The following is a 24,884-nucleotide window of genomic DNA, read 5'->3' as shown; positions in this document are numbered from 1 at the left end:
GATTGATCACCCAGCCTGCCATGTCACCAAACACAAGGTGAGAATAAATATTGTTCAACCCCATATACACCCAGATAGCACACAATCGTCTCTTTCGCTAATTAGCAAGATGTCATTACACCATTAAGGGTTTTTTTTGTTTGTTTTTTATCTGCTGCCTCCAGACAGGCATGTGATCTAAACCTGTCAGCGGTTTGTCGGATAGCAACGTATGAGCTTAATGAGGTTTAATCTCTACATTCTTGCCTTGGGATAAGTATCCTCAGCTCAGGATCTCTTCATGCAAAACTTTTCTCCTGCGATGAATCGATTTTAACCTACTTTTCTGGGGGGGGGTGTTTATTTAGGAAGCAGACGAGTGTTGTCTGTTGGTAATAACAATAATCTACACAAAACATAATGATACAGGAGTGTAGTTTTCATGGGGGCATGGAGGGGTTGTAATAATACAATATTTAACATCAGCAGCGTGATAGCAGGATTTTACGCTTTCTAAAAGGGACATTAAACAAGTGATTTGCAATCATTGGTTATGACATGTATCAAGAGCTGGTACAATGCACAAGGACTCCTCTATGGGAGGAACACAGCACTAGACAGCACATTTGGCTCAGTCTTTAAAGCTGATGAGAGACGGAAAATGCATATGCGTATCAGTGCTGTCATCTATAGCTACGGTCTTTGAAAATCCATAAACAACAAAACTGAATAAAATGAAAAGTGAAAGATATTACTAAACAAGTCGCCAGTGATGTTGACGTGGATGCCTCCTCAAGCAAGAAGTCTAGTTCTTCCACCATCTGACATGTAGGAAGCTACTGAAGAAAAATTATTTTAGATATTTGTCCTTGCTGTGACTTGGACCCTGTTTGGATCAATTGCAAAGTTCTGCTGCACAGAGTGACAATTCTTTAAACCAACATTCAACCAGTCGTAGAGTTCTAGTTCTCTTATACACTGACCAGGCATAACATTTTGACCACCTGCCTAATATTGTGTTGGTCCCCCTTTTGCTTTAAACCAACATTCAACCAGTCGTAGAGTTCTAGTTCTCTTATACACTGACCAGGCATAACATTTTGACCACCTGCCTAATATTGTGTTGGTCCCCCTTTTGCTGCCAAAACAGCCCTGACCCTTCATGCACTGTGTATTCTGACACGTTTCTATCAGAACCAGCATTAACTTCTTCAGCAATTTGAGCAACAGTAGCTCGTCTGTTGGATCGGATCACACGGACCAGCCTTTGCTCCCCACGTGCATCAACGAGCTTTTGCTGCCCATGACCCTGTCGCCGGTTCACCACTGTTCCTTCCTTGGACCACTTTTGATAGATACTGACCACTGCAGACCGGGAACACCCCACAAGAGCTGCAGTTTTGGAGATGCTTCTCGCCATCACAATTTGGCCCTTCATCAAACTCGCACAAATCCTTACGCTTGTCCATTTTTCCTGCTTCTAACACATCAACTTTGAGGACAAAATGTTCACTTGCTGCCTCTAATATATCCCACCCACTAACAGGTGCCATGATGAGGAGATCATCAGTGTTATTCACTTCACCTCTCACTGGTCATAATGTTATGGCTGATCAGTACTGTGTTGTATTCCAAGTTGGTGGCATTAGAAAGTTGGGTTTATTCTATTGGTGTTTACAGTTTTTGGACTTCACTTATTATTTATGTTTTTGACCCTACGTGGTGTTGGATACTGCTGTTTTGTTCCTGATTGACCTTTTTCCTGTTTGCCTGTTTGGCTATCATATTTTTTCGTGACCATGTTTGTTCTTTTGCTGTTTTTTGGTAAATACTCCTAAATAAACTAAATAAACTCTCACCCTGTCTTTGACTCGCGCCATCTTGCTTGCTTGTTAGCTAATCACTCAGACTCTAAGAGACTACTAAAGAGACAGTGGATACAATAGGTTCGATAAAATGGTGTGGACATGAGAAGCAGCATCCAAAACATTATCCTTAGGCAGACATTTATAAATGTAGGCTAAGGGTCTTGCTGGAGTAGCAGTTTAGCAAAATAAATACTGTATAAATATCCACCCTGAATATGTTTTTGTCTTTCTGTCAATATTCATTCATCCTTCATCACGATCAGGGTGGATTTGGAGCAAATCCCAGAATCCCTGAGCTATGAGGCAGAGAATACGCACTGTATATGACGCTAGCTAATTGTCAAGCATCATTCCCACACCTGAGTTTCTGAGACGTAGGAGGAAATCTGAGAATTTGTATCAATCACGAGGAGAACCTACACAGCGACAGGAACCTCTTATCAATAACATTACTCTTTAATTTTAGATGACTGTTGAAATAATTACTCTGCTCTCAGCCTTAATACACTAGCATGCAGGGCCTAAATTGGCACACACACTGTGCTTGTGTAACATGGTTTTAATTAACATGATTACATAAAATGAGACTTTTCTGTGTGTAATAACCTAATCTTGTTGTGATGAAGGGATATTGATTCAGCAGGGAATCCACACAGGGAAAAAAAAAAAGCTGCGTTCACACATACACTGATTTTATCGCTGCAAGTCATCCGTCGCTGTACTACGAAGTCGTCAGTAGGCGTTCCTACAACTGGTCGCTATTGAAATAATGTTTATCAGCTGGTTGCTGCATTCCGAATCAGTTTCCTTGTCTCTAAAATAAATCATTCTGGAGGAAAGATTTGGTTTGTGTATAAAATCCAGCAGTGTTTATCTGCATTATATCATACGAGATGAAGGAGAAGCAGCGTGTACACTTTAGCAAGGATTATGTGCACTCTACTGTCTTTACTCCTATTGGTAGTCGCTTCATATTTGCATATGGTTCAACTTGTCGCTTTGCTGGCCACGCCCACTTTTCCAACTCGCTGGAAGTCACAAGCTCTTATTGTAAACCAGGTTTTCTCAAATATTGCCCTGGAAGGCCAATGCACTGCAGAGTTTAGCTCTAACCCTGATCAAACTCCTCTACCTGTGGTTTCCAAGTGATCTTAAAGACAGTGATTAGCATGCTCAGCCGTGTTTGATTAAGGTTAGTGCTAAACTCTGCAGGAAAATGGATCTCATGGGCCAGATTTGAGGATCCCTGTTGTAAATGAGCGAGTCGCTGTACATGTGAACGTAGCGTAACTGTTACTAAAGGGCAGATCTGACATCAGGAAAATGTGTGGAATGTTTATCTATGTGATATAGATGGTGGATGTGTGCTTTCTAATGCAGGCTTTTCCTTATACTAGCCCCACCCACTCAATATCAGAAAGGGAGATCGCATCCCACCCTAAACAGCCACACATTAAATCAGAACCAGATCACCCGATTTCTACTTCTGCATTAATGTGGATTATTACAGACGCAGTGATGTGCTAGCTCGCAGTCCTCATACGAACTAACGAAGAGTGGTCAAACGCTGATTGGTTGGCTGTCTGATTGTGAAATGGTTTAATGACGCTATGACACGCTTTTTCTTCCACGGGTCTAATCGAATTGAGATTAATGCTGTTTACACCAGAGCGATCCCGAGAGCTGTTTAAAGCACAACTCAAATGTAACCAAACCAACTAAAGTGTTAAACAATAAAAAACGTCCCTCGTCGCACCCAGGAGTTTCTGTCTTCTTTAGAGCACAACTGACAAAATACTCACAGTTAAAACATCTTTACCTTGGATTAATCCAGCAGGATATAAACATACCATGAACGTGTTTTAAACCACAGCATCCATTCATCAACCCATCCATCCATCCACATATCCATCCATTTTCTCTACTGCTTTTCCTACACAGGGTCACAGTGAACCTGAATTCTGTCCCAGTGGAAGATAGGGGACACCCTTGACAAGGTACCAACCCATCACAGGTCACAGTCACACACACATTTACACACTACAGACAATTTATAGATGCCAATCAGCCTACAATGACTATGAACTGCTGGAGGAAACCAGTGTACCCCGAGGAAATCCCCGAAGCACAGGTGGCAATCAAACCCCCAACCCTGAAGGTATGAGGTAAACATAAAAAAAACTAATGCATCTTTCAGTGACTGACAGACTAGAACTGAAGATATAAATTGAAGTTCTTCCCCACAAAAGCTGCTCATACTGCCGAATAAAGACGAGTAAAAACACTTCAGAAATGCTTGCAGCTAGGATTCGCTCGGTTGAGAATTTAATCATGCGTGCTTTCGTTTCCCCAGTACTTCAGAAAGCAGTGTTGTGCCTCTGCTCTCTTTTATTTATTATTCCTACAGTGAAACACTCGCTGCTCGAGATCAGTAAATTCCAGGGTTGGTTCATGTGACAGCGCCTCCTAGAGGACATGCTGTTCATCATGTTGCTCACCTTGCGTGAAAGTATGAATACTTCCCTCTGTGTAAGAGTCAGTCAGTGAAATTGCAAGCATAGGATTCTTCTTTTAAACTCCTACCAGTGAAGACATATGAAAATACTTTCTGTGACTCATTTCTGTGACTGCAAACTTGTGGAATCCTGGAGGGACTGGTCAGCACAGAGACGAGAAGTATAAATCAGCCTGGACGCACACAGACAAGTGAAATGCCATCAAAAGCTGCATCTAAAATGTTTACACTTTTACGTTGAGTGATAAATACCCCAAATATGTCCTCATCTGTGTGTGTGTGTGTGTGTGTTTGTGACCCTCAGGTGGTTAATGAACAGTGTGTCTGGATCACTGCACCAAAAACTATTAACACTTGGCTGTGAGGAGAGTCCAGACTGATTTCCCAGAATGCACCACAACGCACACACAACTGTGATGTTCTCCACATAGAGCTTGTTAGCGATTAGATCAAACTAAAGCGATGAGTTCATCTCCCTCTGTCTCTCTCTCTCTCTCTCTCTGTTATCCTCTGTCCTTATATCTTCATAAAAGGAGTGGAACACCGAACAGCTGGAACAACATCTCCAAATATATCTCCAGACCAGTCACCCCCAAAGAGGGGGGGAGTCTCGGCATGTGGGCGGTGATTAATGCTGGATGATGCAGTAATAACAACACAGTGAACAGCAATAAACGTAACATTACCCTTATAATCCTTTTACAAATGTCTCATCGTAAACATGAAAAGCTTTCACGTGGCTTTATAAATCGCTGTCCTTTAATAATAATCTCTTTTTTCTGTCAAAATGCTTATAATAAATATAGATAAGTCTGTGTATGCACAGAACTTGCTAGGTCAAGCATACACTGTTCGATTTTATTCCACATTAATGAGCCCTTCTGTGTTCACGATGACAGAAAGCGAGGGCAGGAAATTCGAGTGAAGGAGAGTGAGAAATAAGGCTGCTTTTGGCACATATTAGTAGCGGGTCAGTTAATGTTGGAGACCTGGTCAATCCACATTCATGCGTCCATTCTGCTGCTTTTTGGAACTGGAAAATGGAGGCTTTTGCCTTTGGTGGTTTGGGGGAATGGGTTCTCAAATCTCTCTCCTAATTGGTCAACTCCCTGTTACCATCACCAGCCTCTTATCTCATCCCTAACATATGACCACCAACAGGGAAGACTTCCTCCAGAACATGTGAAGATGCATGTTTTTGATGTGTTAGAAGCAGGAAAAATGGACAAGCGTAAGGATTTGAGTGAGTTTGATGAAGGGCCAAATTGTGATGGCTAGACGACTGGATCAGAGCATCTCCAAAACTGCAGCTCTTGTGGGGTGTTCCCAGTCTGCAGTGGTCAGTATCTATCAAACGTGAACCAAGGAAGGAACTGTGGTGAACCGGTGAAAGGGTCATGGGTGGCCAAGGCTCATCGATGCACATGGGGACCGAAGGCTGGCCCGTGTGATCCGATCCAATAGACAAGCTACTGTTGTTCAAACTGCTGAAGAAGTTAATGCTGGTTCTGATATAAAGGTGTCGGAATACACTGTGCAGGACGGGTCAGGGCTGTTTTGGCAGGAAAAGGGGAACCAACACAATATTAGGCAGGTGGTCATAATGTTATGCCTGATCGGTGCACATGGCTTCACAAATGCTTAGGATTGGCTACAGTGTCGCTGTGATTGACAACAGTGACCTTCTCCTCTATTCTTCTTCACATTTCTTCACCATTTTCTCCACACCTTCTTCTTCTCCTCTAGTCATTTTCTCTCCACTGCTCTTTCCATAACATCTAATCCAATCGTCTAATTCTTCTCTTCCTTCTCTCCATCTCTTCTTCACATTTCTTCACCCTTTTCTCTACGTTCACCTCTACTTCCTCTCCATTGCTCTCTCTCTCTCATCTTTCTCTTTTCTTCTCCTTCTTTTCATCTCCTGTCTCCTATCATGCCTTTTCTAACTGTCAATCTCAGCCTCTTCTTCATTTCTCTTTCTGTTTCCTATCTTCAAACCATCAGAACTCGGGCTGCTGGGAACATTGACTTTCTGCAGGATGAACACAGTCCTCTCACTCCTAAGCTTCACATCCACAGGCCTGCAGTCTACGCCATACCACTCCCTGCCGCTCAGAAATCACAGTTTTCTACATAATTGCATGTAATTCATTTTCTTATTGTTGATTAGAGGCATGATAAGCGGAGTATAATTAGCCTTAACTGTTATCTTTCTTCTCTCATCGACTGCAGCGATATTTTTAATTGCTCTCATTCTGCCTGTACTGTTGCCTTTGACCATGTCCTGCTTCCACAGGGTATAATCATGAAGTTGAAAATATTTATGCACAAAATCGTGTATGGTGTGGGAGGTTAACTATCATACACCAGCTTCAAAGTGTTGCACAAAAGCTCTTCCAGAGATAAACAAATCTTCTGAGGCTTAAATGGAATCATTTGTTTTGGTCAGAGACTAAAATATTAGCTTTGTGGCCATGCAGGAGGTACATTTAGCAGAAAATATGTGTGTTTGGCAAAATAAAATGAAATGGGGAATGTATATAGAGAAAAAGCATCTACACTGATACACACTGTAAAACATAGCTTTGGCTTGACCACTGACCCTGTATATCACTCTTCCCCAAAGTCTTTCTATGCTGTACTTCTTTTGACTGGAACTAAAAGACCCCAGCGTATACCAGCATGGCAATACCCCTGTGCACAAAGCAAAGTCTATAAAGAACACAATTTGCCATAGTAGAAGTGGAAGAACATGAATGGCCTGCTCACTGCACAGACCCCACTAATGATTTTTGTAGCTGAACAGACACAAATCCCTCCAGCAACATTCAATAATCTAGTGGAAAGACTTCCCAGAAGACCGGAGACTGTTATAGCAGGAAGTGTGGGATGAACCTTATATTAATGCAATGCTTTTGAAACAGGATCCTGCGTGTCATGCTCAGGTGTACACATATTTTTGGACATATAGAATATCTGTTATGTAAATCAAATCATTCTGATTATATTTGCTTCTTTTGTTTTTGCCAGCTTCATGGTAAACAGGAACACTGAAAAAAATCTATGGATAACCAACTCCAGAATTATTGGCACCCCAACTGGACAAAAAAAATACTGCATAACATTTCCACTTACACCGATCTGACATAACATTATGACCACCTGCCTAATATTGTGTTAGTCCCCCTTTTGCTGCCAAAACAGCCCTGAACCATCGAGGCATGAACTCCACTAGATCCCTGAAGGTGTGCTGTGGGATCTGGCACCGAGATGTTAGCAGCAGATCCTTTAAATCCTGTAAGTTGCGAGGTGGGGCCTCCATGGATCGGACTTGTTTGTCCAGCACATCCCACAGATGCTCGATTAGATTGAGATCTGGGGAATTTGGAGGCCAAGTCAACACCTCAAACATGTTGATGTACTCATCACACCATTCCTGAACCATTTTTGCTTTGTGGCACGGCGCATTATCCTGCTGAAAGATGCTACAGCCATCCGGGAATAACGTTTTCATGAAATAATGTACATGGTCTGTGACAATGCTTAGGTAGGTGGTACATGTCAAAGTAACATCCACATGGATGGCAGAACCAAAGATTTCCCAGCAGAACATTGCCCAAAGCATAGTGCATCCTGGTGCAATGTGCTCCCCCTGGTAAGCGACACACGTAGCCGTTCATCCGCGTGATATAAAATAAACATGATTCATCTCACCAGGCCACCTTCTTCTATTGTTCCATGGTCCAGTTCAGATGCTCACGTGCCCATTGTTGGCACTTTCAGTGGTGCACAGGGGTCAGCATGGGCAATGTATGCATATAATTTGACAACTGACTTCTACACAAACATTACTTATTCTGAAGTATTCTGATATTTAATCCCAGTTTTGTTCTGTCTTTACCAGGACGTTAATACCTGACTCTTAACAAACAAGATCACAACCTCAGAAATGGCTGACCCAAAATGAATGAATTGTCTCTGTCTCTAGATGTGAAGCATGCTGAAAACCTCTGGTATGAATGAAATGACAGTCCACACGTGGCACAGCTGTTTATGCGTTTGAAATGTTCTGCATAGAGGAATGTTCCAAGATTCCTTTACTAGTGTCTCCTGCCTTGTTAGTTACTGGAAGATGTTCAGGGCTGTTTTTCTCACCGTCCGAGGCTTCACTAAATTGTAACCGTGTGGGTGCTGACACCTTCGAAACCAGTGTACTGAAGAGAAAAAATACTTAAAAAAAAATAAGACCATAAATTTTTAAAAAATGATCATCCCTTTTCATAATACAAGCTAATAGAGTACACGTTCTATATTGATTTAAAACGTTTTAACAAACTTTCTGTACAGGTTGATGTTAGCCGTGTATGCACATAAAACCAACGCAACTGCACTCTGTCCAGGTGAAGCTGCTTGTTAGGTATACACACACACACACAGACACACACACATCGTTCGGAGAGCAAAGTGTGTGAACAAGTGTGAAACTTTACTGAAGTTGCTAGGCAACAAGCTTTCACCTCTTCCTACACATTAGTGTACGCAAACACACACACACACACACATTGCTGCACGCCAAACCCAACCCAGCACACACACACACACATGCAGAATGACAGTGTGTGGGATAGCCGCGGAGGCAAAGGCAGATCAGTGTGTAGGTTAATCCAGTGGAAATATTAAAAATAACACACACATGCTTGTATGTATCTCCGGCACTTGCAGCTAGACGTATTCTAATATGGATACTTAATATAATACAATGTTTGCTAAAAAGAAACAGACTCGAAAGTCTTATTATTTGGGGTTTTTTTTTCAACACTATGCGGCTCATTAAAATGCTTCACAAGTTAATCCATTACTGAATGACTTCACAAATCTGATCTTTTTCACGTAAGAAGTTGCAAATATTTAACTAATGTTGCCAGAAATAAACTACTCAGCTAAATTAGCTTATGCTAGCTTATGATTTCTTAACAGAGCCTTACTAAGGCAAGACATGCACATGCTAGACACTGAAAATATTGATGTGTGCTAGCTAAAGCATGTAAATATTACCTTCACATGCTAACACATGTAAATATTAACTGAACTAAATATGACCTGTGTTATAGGCAAGGTAATAAACAGAAGTCATTCAGGGAGCTAAAATGAATGGAGATGACGTCTTTTGAAAATAATACAAATGTTAATGAAGGAAATATTAAATGCTCAGTGATCTTTCCTGCTTGCTAACCACATTGCTTCTGAATTACTGCAGCTTGTTCACAGGTAAACTCTCTCTCTATCTGTGTGTGTGTGTATGTGTGTGTGTGTGTGTGTGTTGCTTAAGGAAACAAGCTACTGTAATTCAGCAGGTACTAGAAAGCTAATTAACTGCCTGCTATTTAGCAAACTGACTAGCAAGCCGGTAAGCGTTGTAACTGCTGAATTATAGCAGCATGTTCACAGTTTGCTCAAAATGTCTCTCTCTCTCTCTCTTTCTCTCTTTCTGTCTCTATCTCACTCTCTGTCTCTCTCTCTCCTCTGTCTCTCTCTCTCTTTCTGTCTCTCTCTCCGTCTCTGTCTCTCACTCTTCTCCCTGTCGCTCTCTCTCCCTCTCTGTGTGTGTGTGTGTGTGTGTGTGTGTTGTTGCTGAAGGAAACAAGCTGTCTGAATGATTGGCAGCTGCTTTATAGCGATGTAGCACATTCAATATGATTGTTAGCAGTGTGTGTCAGCTTTAACAGCTAAAGTACAGATAACAGTCACGGGCATGTGTGTTTAGCCTTCTTTAATATAGCTGTCAGTATGTGTGTGTGTGTGTGTGTGTGGTAAAACATGATATTTATTGATCACGGAGTGGATTATTGGTGTGATGATACAGTATATGAGTATGGTGAATATACCATGATAATTACACTCAGAATAGTTATAATATGCCACACTAGTGTCTCCTTACTGCATTTATTGCCATCTTTTTTGGACACATGACACAGGATACTCGGAAAAGGTATTCGGAAAAAGGCACTCGGATGGTTTTGATTACGATGATGAATTTCAGGCTATTTTGAGCTCAAAGAGTCGAAGCTTAAAATAAAAGTCTGTGCTTAAACAACAGTTTGGTCAAAGAATTTTAGTGTACACTTACACCGATCAGGCATAACATGATAACATGACAACTGAGAGTTGACGTGAATAACACTGATGATCTCCTCATCATGGCACCTGTTAGTGGGTGGGATATATTAGGCAGCAAGTGAACATTTTGTCTTCAAAGTTGATGTGTTAGAAGCAGGAAAAATGGACAAGCATAAGGATTTGAGTTTGATGAAGGGCCAAATTGTGAAGGATAGATGACTGGCTCAGAGCATCTCCAAAACAACAGCTCTTGTGGGGTGTTCCCAGTCTGCAGTGGTCAGTATCTATCAAAAGTAGTCCAAGGAAGGAACAGTGCTGAACTGGAGACAGGGTCATGGGTAGCCAAGGCTCATTGATGGATTGAAGGCTGGTCCGTGTGATCCGATCCAACAGACGAGCTACTGTTGCTCAAATTGCTGAAGAAGTTAATCCTGGTTCTGACAGAAAGGTGTCAGGATACACAGTGCATGACGGGTCAGGGCTGTTTTGGCTGCAAAAGGGGGACCAACACAAAATTAGGCAGGTGGTCATAATGTTATGCCTGATCGATGTAAACGTGCACTTATATCTTGTCTTGCATGTATAATTAGGTTAACGTAAGCAACAAGTAATGCACGCTTACCTTCTTTTAAAGATGCATTAGTCAAGATTATTCAAGACTGCAGCTCTAGTGATGAAGTAGATAAAGTACAACAACATCCAGAGAAAGATCAGCATTTTAACGCACTGGGCCCTTCAACTACCTGACAGCGAGTTATAACATTATAAACGAATATAAATTTGCTGTAGTACCAGTGTTAACTAGTGCACGCTGTTAGCTGCATGTGAGTTTAACACAGTCAATTAGAATTACATACATTTCTATGAAGCTGGTTTAAACAATATACAGTGTAGTCACTAATTCCATATACAGCTTGATCACATTTACCAGTAATACATTTCTCTACTACCATACAACACTGCCAATGGTTATACTAATTAAGTATATTTCAGTTTGTTTTATTTTTGGGAGCATGGCATGTTTTCTGTTGGTTTCTTTGTTTTGCTGACTGAAAAGAGGCGGAGTAAAGGGGTGTTGGGAGGGGTTTTAAATTCAACCATATAATACCATGAGGCAATGTACTAAAACTAATGCTTTCTTATCATGTACTACACATTTTCCTGATTATTTGGGGTTTTGTTTCTTAAAAAAAAGAGAGAAAAAAAGCAAATGCCTGTTGCACCTTTAACTCACTAATGTCTACTAATTGTAAACTAAGCAGAACGTACTTTCTTGAAATGTTTCCAAAAACAAAGAAATTCAAACTGGAACTCTCGTATCATCTATTACCACTTTTTTGAAAGGTTGAAAATTTGAAAGCTACATTTCCTGTCTGAGTGATACCAAACTACACGATTTGGTCTTAAATGACATTTGTAGCTCTGTGATATGGCAGGCTCTGTGCTGACTTTGTGATGTGACCTTATCTTGTTTACGACTAAGGAATTCTTTGTTTCGATTGAATAAACAATGTGTCAAGCAGAGGCACTCGGTCATCAGCCCACCTGTAGAGATATCTACCACCACCTCTGCTGACACCTTTGATGTCCATCGTTAATGCCTTTTGTTATCCATGGACAACGCCTTTTGTCGTTAGCCCACCTGTAGTGACCTCTATTGACACCTTTGATGCCTTTTGTTACCCATGGATAATGCACATACATTAAATACTAAATACTCCCTGTCTGTCTCAATAAACTCTGAAAGGCATTGCTACTCGAACCCCGACTTCTTTTGGCACAACCTTTCCCTGATATATCAACCACTGCCAGCGGCAGACAGCACAAACCAGTCTTCTTATCAACTTCTGTTCATTTTTTATAGAGAACAAAATGTCACATGGTGTCAGAAACCACATAAAAATGACTAAGATACTCAATGGGTAACCAAAATATGCGTGATGGCTTAGGAATGTAGCTGCATGATGCTAAACTGGAGACACCAAATACACACCATATTCAAAATGTGGGTGGAAAAAGAATTAAAACCTGGCCAATCGGTCCATTAAAAGAGGCCTGTGATGTAGGATTCAGTTACTGAGATGAAGAGAAGTTTGATTGAAAGTTTTAAATCAAAGTTGTGTTACCATAGTGACGAGACACAACATTAATAAGTAGTGAACAATACAGAACGGTTAAAATACTAAAAAAGAAAATGTTTCCGATGATCCCAACGTGGAAAGATTACTTGGAGATAAGACTTTGGATAAGATGTCAGTCTGTGAAAACAGGAAGAGGTACGGAGAATATGCGAAAGGAAAACTTGACTCAGATGAAGAGGGGAACTTTTTGCGAATGTCTTCACGAATGTCTTGGCTAAGGGAGTGTGTGCACGGTTCAAACTGTGGATCCAAAAACCTGAATGGAAAGCAGAAACTCAGAAACACACACACACACTAATATCTGTTCTCCTCTGCGATAATGCAAATGGTGAGGGAATTGTCTTGGAATAAACAATTAGTATGTGATGACAAATCGTCCCAGATCACTGAGGTAATGAGTCTACAGTCTTTGCACTAGCTGCCATCCATGGCTATGTCCCAAATTGCACTAGGTACATATTGTGCGATGAGGTTTGGGATGTAACCGCAGGCAGCTACCGCACTGCAACACTTTTATTTCCACTAGACAGTGCAGTATGGCATGATTTGGTTACTACATTGAATAAAGAACTATCTGTACCCTAGTTGAGTACCTGTTGTGTGTCCTTTGGGCTCTCATAACATTATCTATGATAGGAAGGAGTTGTCTATATCGTTAGTGCATCGCAGTTTGCTGCATATGGGGCTGCATAGCCGCAGACCAGTCAGGGTGACCATGCTGACCCCTGTGCACCACCGAAAGTGCCAACAATGGGCACATGAGCATCAGAACTGGACCAGGAGCAGTGGAAGAAGGTGAACTGGTCTGATAAATCACGTTTTCTTTTACATCACGTGGATTGGCAGGTGTGTGTGCGTTGCTTACCAGGGGAACACATGGATGCACTATGGGAAGAAGGCGAGCCGGCGGAGGCAGTGTCATGCTTTGGGCAATGTTCTGCTGGGAAACCTTGGGTCCAGCCATCCATGTGGATGTTACTTTGATACGTACCACCTACCTGAGCATTGTTGCAGACCATGTACACCCTTTCATGGAAACGGTATTCCCTGATGGCTGTGGCCTCTAACAGCAGGATAATGCACTGTGCCACGAAGCAAAAATGGTTCAGGAATGGTTTGATGAACACAACAACGAGTTTGAGGTGTTGACTTGACCTCCAAATTCCCCAGATCTCAATCCAGTTGAGAATCTGTGGGATGTGCTGGACAAACAAGTCCAATTCATGGAGGCCCCACCTCGCAACTTAGAGGACTTAAAGGATCTACTGCTAAGATCTTGGTGCCAGATACCACAGCACACCTTCAGAGTTCATGCCTCGACAGGTCAGGGCTGTTTTAGCAGCAAAATGGGGACAGACACAATATTAAGCAGGTGGTCATAATGTTATGCCTGATTTGTGTATATCATTTCAAAGAAAGGCAGAATTCTAAACGTAATCTTTTTTTAAATTCTTTTGCTGGTTTTAAAGTAAAAAATAATGCGCTGGAAATACAATACTGTACAATATAGTACATATGTGTTGGACTATAAAGCTCTAAGTCTTTTTTTTCTTTTCTTTTCTTTTTTTTGATCCAATCTGTAAATGCGAAATCAAACCAAGGTCTTTGATGGCTGATTGTAATCGTTTTACATTTTAAACAGGTTTTAAATGCAGAGATGTGACCACAGATAAGGTCAGAGCCAAGCTACACTCCTGTCTCTGTCAGTCTGGAGAGATTGGCGTCTCATTGACCTTTCTGTACTGAAGCGGCCTTGTCGATAGCAGCGTAGGGAGTATACTGTTTCTTCTCTTAAATAATGACAAAGAAGAGGGACTTAACTCTCTCCTGGCTCACTGTTAAATTAACTGCTGCTGAAGTAGGCATGAATTCTGTTTCATAATTAGATAAGCTTTTGCCAAAGTTTGAGATGAATCAGTAATTTAATATTAGCAAATGTAATATGTGTGCTTCTGTCAGTTAGCTAAATCTAATCAATTCCTGAGACGGTTGCTTAATGAAGTATCTATCACTAGTGGAATGTTTGTAAATATCTGCCGTTATATAAAAAGCCTTGCAGTCCCGAAGAACCGAAAGGAGACATTGGTCCTTATTTGGTCCATAAGTGTGTTACAACCAAGTGTGTTTACATGCGCCGTAATCATTCTTATAATCAAAATAATTTCTGATGCTGATTTTTATCCGGTAATTCAAGTGATCATGTAACTAGCATACTCTTAGATCTGACATCTGATTAAAACTGTTTCCATTTCAGGAAATCCAATAAAGCCGTCTGGATTTTTGCCCAGTAATCAGGTTACTCATGTTTACGGCTAATCAGATCGCGTTCCATTTTCTACATCTGACTGAATAACTAGTGGAAAATTGAATTAACATTACATAATAAACATATTCAAACACACACTGATCAGTCATAACATTAAAACCACCTGTCTGAAATTGTGTTGGTTCCCCATGTGCCACCAAAACAGCTCTGACCCGTCAAGACCTCTGAAGGGGTGCTGTGCTGCATTATTTTTGCAGTGTGACCAGAAGCATTATCCTGTTAAAAGAGGACATTAGGGAATACCGGTGTACTTGGTCTGCAACAGGTTGTACAAGTCAAAGTAACCTCTACATGAATGCCAGGACCCAGAGTTTCCCGGTAGAACATTTCCCAGAGCATCACACTCCCTGTGCCGATTTGGTTTCTTCCAATCAACGAGCCTTGGATGCATATTCCGCTGTCGCCGGTTCACTGGTTGTCCCTCCTTGGCCCACTTTTGGAAGGAATTAACCATCACATACTGGGAACACCACACAAGACCTGCCATTTTGGAGATGGTCTGTTCGAGTCATCTAACCTCTTGTCAAAGATGACTTATTTGAGTTTGACTGTTCAGTTGCTGCCATTGTAATGGGATAATCAATGTTATTTACATGCTTCTTGAAGGCTGTCAATAAATAATGCCTTTGTGTATTAGGTCTTGCGTGTTGCATTGCTCCATCCAACCCTACTTAGCTTCTTTAGAATGCCTTCCATTGCTAGTTTAGAGTCTGTTAGCGGTACCTGGCAACCCAGACCCCTCATCTCATGCTTTTAAACTTGGTGGTAAACTTAATCATTTTCAGCATGAAGGAACCCTCCCCTACCTCCACCCCCATTTATTTCTGTCCAATCAGCAAAGAGTTCATTAGTGCTCCTCTACACAGGAGGTCAGAAAGTGAACACCATCTGTATGACTACACTGAAACTTCCTGAACTATTTTTCCCTTTAGTCTAGGCTGATTCCAGCAACCCTGCCAAAACCAGCACATATTTTGTCTCCTAGCAACTGTGTACCTAGTATCAAGGATATTAGGCCAGTTTGTGAGTTAAATTATCCTTGCTAGAGAAATTAGAAGCTGAATCAGTATTTATCAGTGGCAGTTTGACCCCTGTCATGCCCTAAACAACCACATCTATAAATCAATGCACTTTTTTTTCTTTTAATCATTCGTAACACGTGTTATTATTGCACGAGCTGTAGTGCACTCCAGTTTATTATTGAATAGGGTGCTACTGTTCCTACACTACACATGATATTCATGTAATTACACCAGAAATAATTTTCAGACATACAGCAACAACAACAAAAATGATTGAAAATGAATTGAAAAATTAATTATATATCATTTATAATATTCAATCATAGGGTTGTTTCTAACTAGAATAAAGAAGACATTCGTGTTATTGTTTTTAAAAAATATATAATTTTACATAACTAAGGCAAGCAATCCGATCCTTTTCCTATTCCTTTAAATTTCTAGTTTTTAGTATTTTTTGTTATATTTTATTTTATTATATTTGTTATATTTTGTACCCTTAAATTTATTTAGTATTTTTCATTATATTCCTATTTTATTTTTTACCTTACTACCTATGCTTATGGATACTGCTGGAAGTTGTAAATCAATCTATCCATCCATCCATCCATCCATCCACCCATCCATCCATCCATCCATCCATCCATCCATCCATCCATCCATCCATCCATCCATCCATCCTTTGGCTACTATTATGGACTGCAAAGTGGGTGCAGGAATCAGCCACAAACACAAATCTGCTAAACATGCAAATGAAACAATGAACAGTGTTAAAGATGTTTTTCTATGTCAAATGTACAATAACAACTACTTGACCAGTTTAGTATTTATTTTGCTTGCATTTATATTGCGTGACTGGCTCTTCAGGGTTGCCAGGTATTTGGTATAAATGATGATCAGTAGAAATGTAAATTTCCATATAGTGTTGGATTATAATCTGCTTTCAAAACCATTGCAAAATACAATCCATGGTTTCCATGGTGTACAAAAAAACTTGGTTTGGTACAAGATTTGGCAACCCGATTAGTAGCTCATTAATACACGTGTATAAACTTCAGGTTCTGCTGCTGCTTTCCACAGAACAGTTTTAACTACACAATATCATTTTTATCTCCTTTTTAACCAGCTCATGAGCACAACAGTGCACTAACATTAACTAGTTTTCTTAGCTAACAATACAAGCTCTACTTCAGTAGCTATTTTGTATTAAGGACTAACTGGCTAAAGTACAATATATTACCATAGTGACATAGTATGTCTGTTATTCAGCAAAATCTGGACGTGTGGGTGTGATTAGCTTATCAGCAGCCTGTAATAAAATTAAAAATCTCAGCGCCAGCGCATGTGTCAATGCCGAGTTCCCTGCTGTGCTGTCAGGAGTGAATTTCCTCCGCCTTGCACCCGATGTCACCAAGATAACTTCCAGATCTACTGTACCTCTGACCAGGATAAAGTGGCTACTTAAGATGAATGAATAAATAAATGAAAATCGCTTCCTCAAGTGTAACATCATACCTACTTCAGTCATCAAACTACTATAGATGTGTCCCAAACCACACCCATTATTCATTACATAAATCACACACACACACACACACATAGCTAGATGAATATTTAATATCTGTGTTCTGCTGAGCAGTTGCTCATTTCACTGTAAGGGATTCATTAAGGCACTTAGAGTGTGCCAACACACACACACACACACACTTGCTGATTCTAAAAAAAACCCCTACTTCTCCTCACATTTACTAGAAGATAAATTTAGACTCTGTCTCAAATCCAATAACATGCACTACACACTATGGACTTAATGCTTCTCACTAAATGAACAATCACGGCATCTCACGTCATTGAACAGCCAGAACAACGACCATTGGGGGATTTTACAACCCAAAATTGCCAATCTGTCTTCTCAATTATCCAAAAGTCCATATCCACTATTTAAAGAAGAAAAGAGGTTAATTTACTCGGTTATATTGAAGAAATTAAGACTCAGTATCTCCAAATCATTACATTCTGTCTCATAATAATGAGAAAGTTTAGTACATTTATCATTTGTTTCCCAGAGTGTCTCAGAGCGATGTCCAAAAGCACCCCTTTACATAAATGAATTTAGGGACCATCCTCAAATTATGGATTGTCAGTACTCAATGTATGATACGTTCAAAGAGCCAACTTTAAAACTAACCCTTAATTAATGCATGAATTATGTTTGTACTTACATACAAAACTGTAAGAGCCTACAAAACGGCATGTACACAATACAAGTAAGAAAATATTCTCTGCCACTAATGGTGTGCACTTTGTCAACGGTCCCTTACTAGATAATAGAGATGGATTTGATGCCTGCTTTAAGGACACGATGCATCAAAAGCAACACAAAATGTCATGAGATGATAATTTTCAGTAAGAACTACTTACCAGTCCTGGCACATGAGTTGGGAATAATCATAGTAGAATTATAGGAAGATGTTTGTGAAGAAAAAAGACGCGGTGAGGGATTTCCTTGCTACTCTTCTCGAGGTTTATTCATAGATTACTAGTCCGTGTTTGAGAGATACAGTCAATCATAAGGCTGCACTTCATCAAATGGTGTAATGAGTACTACTCTAAACGCCTGACAAGACACAAAGGGTGTCTTTCTCTCTCTCTCTCTCTCTCTCTCTCTCTCTCTCTCTGTTATGTAACTTGAGCTGCAGACGGCTTAGATGGATCTGCTGGCAGGCTGGGCATCACTTTGACATCATGTGTGTGTGTTTAATGTCACTGTCCTGAAGTGCTATATTTGTTAAACAGTTTTAAAGAAATACAGACAGACAGACTGACACACACACACACACACACACACAAGGTAACATCCCAGTGCCAAAGCTCTCAGTCTACTGCCTGTAAGAGTAAAGAGTAAACAGTAGATTAGCTTCTTCTTTACTTCCCTACTTTCTATGCAAGTGCACTACATAGGGAATCACATTATTACTATTATTATTATCACACCCTGTCCATTCAACCCTTACCAGCCATTTGGGATCCCAAATATATGATCATGTGACCTAAAGCACTGATTAAAGATTAGTAGGAGTATTAATTGGCAAATGTGTAAAAGTCAAGATGTGCAGGATTCTAGTTTTTATTTCCATGTCTATTTATTGGTCCATCCATCCACTCATCAGTCAGTCGGAAGATCCATCAATTCTTTCACATTTTATTTATTCACCCAGTGTCCACCATTCAGCTATTCACCCATTCATCAATGTTTCATCATCCATTCCATCCATCAACCAACAATCCATCTATCCATCTGAGCATCTATCCATTCATTCATCCATCAATCTATCTATCCATCAGTCAAGTCTTTCATTCATCCATCAATGTACTTTTACTTATCACACCATCATCTAAATTTACCACCCATTCATTTATTGGTCCATCCATCCATTCATCTGTCTGTCCAAATATTCATCAATCCTTTCACATTTCATTTATTCACCCACTGTGCACCATTCGGCTATTCATGCTATTCATCCCTTCATTTATTCATCCATCTATTTCAAATTTTTCATCAACCATTCCATCCATCAATCAATAAGCAATCAATCTATCCATTTGAGCATACATCTTTTCATCCATTCATCAAACTATCAAATCTATCCCTCTATTCATCCATTTATCATTCATCCAGGCAATCATTCTCTATCCATCCACACATCAAACCACTCAACCCATCTGTCTGTCTCCATTTCCCTCCAGCAAATCCAACTGCTGGTCCATCTAGTGACCTATCTGCATATGTAGCCATCCAGCAATCCATCTATCATCAACCCTTTTAGCTATCTAATCTCTTTGTCCTTTCACTGACCATCCATTCATCCATCCATCCATGAATTAACCAACAATCTATCTATCCATCTAATTACCTATCCATCCCACTCAACCCATCTGTCCATTATCATGTCCCTCCAGCCATCTAGTGACCTATATGCATATGCAGCCACCCAGTAATCCATCTATCATCACTGTCCATCCATTCATCCATGAATTAACTATCAATCCATCTATCCAATTATCTATCCATTCACCAAGTCATCTATGGACCTTCTGTTTAGTAAACTGGCTCAATCCATTTATCCATGCAGCCATTCATATACTCATAGTTTTAACCCATTTATCCATCCACTCATTACATATCCATCCCACTTATCCCAGTCAACCCATCTGTCCATAACCATGTCCCTCCATCTATCTAGTGACCTATCTGCATTTGCAACCATCCAGTAATTCATCTATCACCAACACTATCAGCTATCTGATCTCTTTGCCCTTTCTCTGTCCATCCATCCATCCATCCACAAATTAACCAACAATCCATCTATCCATCTAATTACCTGTTCATTCACCAAGTCATCTATGCACCATCTGTCCATTAAACTGTCTTTGAATCCATTTATCCATGCAGCCATTCATATATATACCGTTCAACCCATTTTTCCATCCAATCATTCCCTATTCATCCCACTCAACCCATCTGTCCACTACCATGTCCCTCCAGCCATCCAGTAATTCTAAAACTATTACTAACCCTTTCAACTATCTAATCTCTTCGCCCTTTTTCTGTCCAACATCCATCCATCTATCCATCCATTCATCCATTCACCCATCCATCTATCCATCCATCCATCCATTCATTCATGAATTAACCAACAATCTATCTATCCATCTAATTATCTATCCATTCACTGAGTTATCTATGCACCATCTGTCCATTAAACTTTCAATCCATTTATCCATGCAGCCATTCACATATTCACTGTTCAACCCATTTATACATCCAATCATTCCCTATTCATTCCACTCAACCCATCTGTCCATCACCATGTCCCTCCAGCCATCTAGTGACCTGCATATGCAGCCATCCAGTAATTCTAAAACTATCACTAACCCTTTCAACTATCTAATCTCTTTGCCCTTTCTTTGTCCATCCATCCATCCATTTACCCATGAATTAACCAACAATCTATCTGTCCATCTAATTATCTATCCATTCACCAAATCACCTATGCACCATTTCTCCAGTCTTTCAATCCATTTATCCTCGCAGCCATTTATATATTCACTGTTCAACCCATTTATACATCTAATCATTCTCTGTTCATCCCATTCATCCCACTCAACCCACCCGTTCCGTCACAATGTCCCTCCAGCCATCTAGTGATCTATCTGTATGTGCAGCCATCCAGTAATCTAGTCATCTATCACCATCCAGTCATCTATTACTAACCCTTTTAACTATCTAATCTCTTTGCCCTTTCTCTGTCCATCCATCCATCCATCCATCCATCCATTCACCCATCCATCCAAGTCTTTCTCTTCTGCATTACACTCACACACACAAAAAAAACCCACCTGCAGTTTAAACCCTGTAAGTTAATTACACTCAGCTTTGATAATGATGAATTTCATTTCCTGTATTTGCTCCAGCTTTAAATTCAGAAAGTACCAATTTACACATTTACAAACATTTACACACTTGACACAAGCCTTTTTTTTTCTTTAGTCCTACATATTTTGCCTGAAACTCAATGGGAAGCATTCACAAGGTCATAAGAATCGGTTCAAAATAAGCACTGCTTGCTGTAAGTGTTTTTTTTAAAGAGAGAAGAGCATTATGAGAAGCTGAACCTCTCTGAAAAGCACTGAATGATGTTGAGTATCTTCAATTATGCTGTTGTCAAGTTGCACAGTTTCAGATGTTCAGGATGTTCAGTAGTTCTAACGTGCTGCTGCTGCTTCAGTATAAAAACACCTCAAAGTGTAAAAATGACACTGGGCCTACACCCATACACACTTCAACCAAAGTGATATACACTAGATGATTCATCATAATCTACTATACTGTACTTTATATGTGAAAACACAATACCTCCAACATTAACAATAATTGAAAGAATTAACAATAATTGAAAGAATAATTAGTTTACAATGGGCAATGACTTCACACTTATTATGATTCTCTCCAGTCCCTGTCTGCATATTACAGCTGATTTACAAAACATTTGCAAGACATCTTGTCCACTGAAGTGTCGTCTGCCATCTTGAAAATTTTTCTCATCCAGTTCCTGCTAGCCCCGCCCCTTTCCCCATACATAATCAATTTCAATTACAAATGTGGAAGTGTTGAGTACATGAAGTGTCCAACATTCCACACTTTATCATCATCGAAACAAACTCTCGGATACAATTAAAGTAAAAAGACGATCATAGCAAGTCATTTAGCTGTCGGATAGGAAGTGACTGATTGAACCAGTGATAAATTTTCTAGCATTAGCATACGGTCCAAAATTCTAAAGCAGATCGCATACTCAGGCTCTGTTCTATGCCACTGTGTAGTATAAATAGTGTTGTGTGTTCATGCTGAATTCCAATAAGAAGATAAAGTGCACTCCAAATACCTGGATGATGAAGTTATTTCACTGGGAAAAAAAAAATGAAGTGTGGAATGCTGAACATTTTTATGCACTCAACACTTACATAATAGCAGAAGGGGGCGGGGCTACCAGGCACTCACGCTGGATGTGAAAAATATTTCAAAATGGCCGACGAAACTCACAAGGCATCTTACAAATAAATTATCATTTACAAATTTCACTGTATTCTGCTAAAGCTAGCGACGTTTACATTTCACGTCATTTGCCATCGAATGGAAAACAGCTTCTACTTCCTGTTAGTAAAAAAAACGCTTGTGTTCCATTTGAGACTATGCTAACCTGCTAACATCGTACAATAGACGCTAGAGTGCATAGTGCACAGTGTAAGTGCGTAGCGTGTAGTACATCATTTGGGATGCAGCTTTTACTCAGTGTATTTGATACCACGGCACTAGGTGTAGAATGTTACCATGACGACGAGTACTGGTGTAGATTAAGCCTGTGTTCACACTATTGCAGTGAGAAAAAATAAATAAATTAACAGCTCGGGTTGACTCCATGAGGATTTATTTATAGGGTAAAGTGTTTTGAAATGGTGAGGTGAGGAATTCCTCTGCAGCTTTAAGAACTTAAATAAATGCCTAAACACACACACACACACACACACGCATCTAAACAAACAACTCGCAATCACACTCAACTAACACCAGCATGATTACTGAGAGAGGAATGGAGGACACAAACAGGGAAGACAAACAAAGCACTCCACAGAGAGAGAGAGAGAGAGAGACAGAGAGAGAGAGAGAGAGAAGAAGAAGAAGAAGAAGAAGAAGAAGAAGAAGAAGAAGGAAAGAGGAAGAGAAAAGGGGTGAAGTTGGAGAAATAAACTCATGAAAGGAAAATGGCACAAAGAAAAGAAAAACCACAAAGAATCCAAGTTTGTAAACAACCTACAAACTTCATGTGTGCTCAGATGGAACTGATAATGACAGGCTAGTGTACAGTATACACACACACACACACACACAAATACATACACACTGTAATTGTGGCCAGATGCTCATGAATCTGTGTTTTCATGCATTTCACAGAATAAATAAATAAGTAAATAAACTGGGTTTCATCAAAAAATGACAAACGCCTTCTGTCTCACGTCACACACACACACACACACACACGCACACACACACACACACTTACTTTTACATACAGTGTAGCTTCAGGTTTAATGCTGCCTTCACATGCTCTCTGAATTATCATAAATACGAGTTTCCCACTAGGAAGTTGCACATGAATGACACCTCAAGTCGTAATTACGACTCGGAGTACGGGAAAGAGTCTTAAAATCTGTACAACATGGCAGAGGAATAGAATTTTGGTTCTGTTTTGCTAATTTCTCTAACTGCAGCTAATTACTGTTCTCTTGTATTTGACCGAAGTCTGACTGACTAATTTGTGAGAAAAATAAATAAATAAATAAAAATAAAAAGACTAGAGCAGGTGAACATGGCAAACTCGTAATTACCGCTTCAGAAGTCGGAAGTCTGAGAATTCTGAAATCATATGAAGGCAGGATTAATTCCAGCCGAACAGGAGACACATCTACTAGCTGCTTGAAGACCAGGACTAATTCATTCTACCAGTTGAATGAGGTGTGGCTCCAGCTCGGCTGGAACGAACACACTCCGGCTCTTTGTGCCTCGAACCGCGTGTTTCCGTGTACAGTAGCTGCTTGTAAGCCTCTTGCTGTGAGCTCACACTGGACTTACACCATATTTCCAATGAATACATCAACAATTCTTGTACCTAGCAATGCCTTAGCTATGTATCTGTGCTTTGTGAGCAACGTATTAGCGAACCCAAAAGAACGTCATCAGCCTGTCGTTATTAACCTCTGCTGATCGTTTTAATCCCACACTGATCCTTATTAGCCTACAGAGCTCACTAACAGCATGTGTCTCCCTAATTAATCAGCTCCCGAGTTCAGTACTCAGAGTGCTGATCAGAGAGTCAGCCATTTTAATGCCGAGCCTCAGTGCTCACTATTTTCCTTTACTGGAAATGATGTCATATTTTTGTAGTGTCTCGGGCGGACCTGAACTCTCAGTCAAGCCCACCAGCTAGCCTACGATCCTGCGTGAAGCACCATGACTGAAATTTTTTAAAACAACATAAACAAATATCCTGCCTGTTGACAAGCTGTATGTACTCACATCGCTGAAAATTGTCCCAATGTCTTGGGGTCTTTAACCCGGACCCCAACTCACGAAAACTGACTGACCAGCTAGGGAGCTAGAAAGCTGACTGAGACGCACCCAAAACCTCGACAGATCCTGATCACTCTTATCCTAACTTAAAACAAACTGTTTATTATCTACATTTTGAAACATCACCACTGCCATTTATCATCGACAGACAGGACTGATACTGAGGAAAAAAATTTCTCACTGTGCTTCAAGCTTCAAGACTGTAGGCTAGCTAGTGGAATTTAAAACAG

At 40.2% G+C, this 24,884-nt stretch overlaps 1 protein-coding gene across 7 annotated transcripts in view; it reads right to left on the bottom strand.

Annotated features, from left to right (window-relative positions):
* The window catches only part of caskin1 (CASK interacting protein 1), a 117,655-nt gene that overhangs the window by 46,012 nt on the left and 46,759 nt on the right, over positions 1-24,884 (bottom strand). Inside the window, exon 1 of one of the 7 annotated variants that reach the window (XM_058411776.1) lies at positions 18,387-18,515. The exons of the other annotated variants lie outside the window; for them this stretch is intronic. Within the exon in view, the coding sequence (XP_058267759.1) occupies positions 18,387-18,417 (31 nt within the window). The 5' untranslated portion in view covers positions 18,418-18,515. Of the gene's footprint in view, positions 1-18,386; positions 18,516-24,884 lie in introns of those variants that run through there. 7 annotated transcript variants of the gene reach the window in all.

This window comes from Hemibagrus wyckioides, linkage group LG02 (genome assembly GCF_019097595.1).
Source record: "Hemibagrus wyckioides isolate EC202008001 linkage group LG02, SWU_Hwy_1.0, whole genome shotgun sequence".
Lineage (NCBI taxonomy): Eukaryota > Metazoa > Chordata > Actinopteri > Siluriformes > Bagridae > Hemibagrus > Hemibagrus wyckioides.
The sequence above is the reverse complement of the archived record's forward strand: the minus strand, read 5'-3'. Positions and strand labels throughout refer to the sequence as shown.